Genomic DNA, 2,713 nt, shown 5'->3' with positions numbered 1-2,713 from the left:
CCACCAGGGAGGGCCTCAAGTAACTGTTTTTTATTCTTTAAGTAAGATACTTTATTATGGAACATACTAGATAAGAGACATAAACAATAGAGGCCAAGAAACTGGTATTTTTACCTGAAGGCCTTCAATAGCCAGTCGAAGCATGCTTGGTGTAAGTTTAGAGGCTTGCTTGAAGGTGAAGTTACTCCAGTCTATGATCAAAACAAATCCATTCACTTGAAGCTCAGGATCTTCAATCATGGCTTCTAAAGAAAGTAAGATGGCACGCAAAATATCCACCAGTGTGTACCTATCAACAACAGGAAAGAAATGCATTAAATCTAACAACTACTTTTGAAAATAACTATAGAAAGTTTTTAGCACAATAAAAATTCCTTTTAGGACAGCTCTAGCATATTAAGGAGGTGATTTTATTGAAATACCTATGGAGAGGACTTACTTGCACTCAAAGGACATAGCAGAATTTAACCACGATGTTCATGAAGAAACTAGTTTTTTCATATTTTACAAAGATGTCCTTTACCTCTAAATCTTATTATGATTTTCTAAAATTTCATTTCAAATATTCTAAAAGGTAGACACAGGACTTTTTGAAATAGCTGATGAATGTTCTCAGTAATGCTGACCTTTCCTTTCTTCATAATTGAAAATTGAGACTGAAATTTGATTTTGGCTCATGAATAAATAAAAACATATGTGAACAGTTGTGGTTACATTGTCAATAGATTTTAATGACTTGTAGTGAGTTTGTATCATAAAGATAAAAGAAAAAAAAAAAGAAAGAAAAGTGGAACAGAATGAAGGGAACGAAAGGCAATGGAAACAGAAGGGAAAAACCTACCTGCCTATTCTAGTCCAGGTCACCCAAATCTCCTTTTCTACAGTGTAGCTTAGCACATGCCTGGTACACACAGAAACCTATACATGCTTTTGAGGTTCTTGCAAAAGGGAACTAACCTAGAATACAAAGACACTGACTGTTGAAAAAGATGCTGCCTTGACAAATGCCATGGATGTTAGAACAAAGAAGAGAAACTTGAGAAGTATTTCAGAGGTAAAGGTGTTAATATCTGATCATTAGATTTGGAGATCAAAACTGAAGGGAGAGTAAAAGATGGCACAGAGTCTAGCATCAGAGCCTGAGTAAATGATAAAATCTTTAATTAAAGTCAGTAATGCAAATAGAGGATACTGTGGAAATGGCTGGCATGTAGAGTTTGGAATATTTAAGAGGGAATTGGCAAAAGCATGAAATGTTTTAACAATCTCAATTTCTGAGTAGCTGAATTTCAAGCTGTAGTCTCCTCACATATTCACGCATATTTTCAGGAAAAACTGGGGGGAAAATAAACCTTAAGGAAAAGAAGGAATGGGGAAGGTGGTAGATTAGGAATAGAAATCATCAGCATCTAATGGAAGTAATGGACTCATCAAGATTACAGGCGAGATGGCAATAGGAAGGTGATGTTTTGCTTTTATACCTAAAATTATTTGGAGGCAACTAGAATAAATGTAGTTGTTCAAAAAGAAAGGAACAACGAATAGAGAAACAGTGATTTCTCACTTTTGCTGGGCCTCAGTTCTTCATCTGTAAAGTCACAAGTATGAAAAAATCTCTTCAGGATCCAAGCATTAACCAAGCAATGGGGCACGTTGTCAGAGAACTTCAAGATGGAATCACTTCCCTCTCCCTCATTAGCTGTGTCATTGGTCATGTCATTGATTTATTATTCTGAGGTCAAGTAATCTTATATGAATAAAAAAAGAAAGACCTGTGAGTATCACATTATATCTCACTGAAATGACAAAGCAGGATGGGCGTGGGGGAGGGAAGTCAAAGACATGATTTAAAGTGGAAGCCTCTGCACAATACCAGGTATACAGCAAGTGTCTAGTTTATGTTGGTTAGGAAAGACACACAGCGTACTTTCTGTTTTAATAGTAACCATCACTAGCACTCTAGAGGGGTATGATCAAAACCAAAGAATGTTTGTACATTTCACTTAAAAAGTTAATGATGACATGTAGGATAGCCTGTCACATTGCAAAAGACAAGGATGAAGACAATATTTTTAAACTTTTGTACAAAGGTTATTTTATAGATCTAGACCTGTAATGCCTTATGAATACACAGCTATTAAGTCTTTTTCAGAGAGGTCTATTATTTATTTGTCTTTAAAACTATGATATTTGTATGGTTGAATATCTTTATCTGTCATTATGTGACTGGCCTATGACTTTTAAATATAATGACTTAACAGTGTTATGACCAAGATCTATAAATCTATAAAATGGAAAGCTGGACCAGGAAGGCTAGATTTCTAGATCCCCTTCATAAAAATACTTTTTTGAAATTCATAATATGATGGTTAAGAAAAATTTAGAATTCCAACATCAAATTTCCTTCACTATGATCATTCGTTGTCCCCGTAATGATGCCAAGCAGCATTGTCATCAGAGTAGCATTTAGTAAATCTTGCATATAAAATGGATGATACAATGTGTATAGTAAGAATAAATCATGACACCAGCAGCAGCTGAAAACAAGAGATAATTTGTTTTAAACAACACACTATAATTTTCCTAAACTGCCCAATTGAGAGAAATTCACATATATATATATAGATATAGATATAGGTATATACCTATATCTACATCTATATCTATATATATGTGTGTGTGTGTGTGTGTGTGTGTGTGTGTGTGTGTGTGT

The 2,713-nt window shown here is 34.5% G+C and overlaps 1 protein-coding gene across 3 annotated transcripts in view; it reads right to left on the bottom strand.

Moving 5' to 3' along the window:
* The window catches only part of CLVS2 (clavesin 2), a 68,468-nt gene that overhangs the window by 54,394 nt on the left and 11,361 nt on the right, over positions 1–2,713 (bottom strand). For all 3 annotated transcript variants that reach the window (XM_012722934.1, XM_012722933.1, XM_012722935.1), the window contains exon 3: positions 115–289. In XM_012722934.1, the coding sequence (XP_012578388.1) occupies positions 115–289 (175 nt within the window). The remainder of the gene's footprint in view (positions 1–114; positions 290–2,713) is intronic.

Source organism: Condylura cristata, unplaced genomic scaffold (genome assembly GCF_000260355.1).
Source record: "Condylura cristata isolate star-nosed mole 26May11 unplaced genomic scaffold, ConCri1.0 scaffold00001, whole genome shotgun sequence".
NCBI lineage: Eukaryota > Metazoa > Chordata > Mammalia > Eulipotyphla > Talpidae > Condylura > Condylura cristata.
This window is presented reverse-complemented; position numbering and strand designations above follow the sequence as displayed.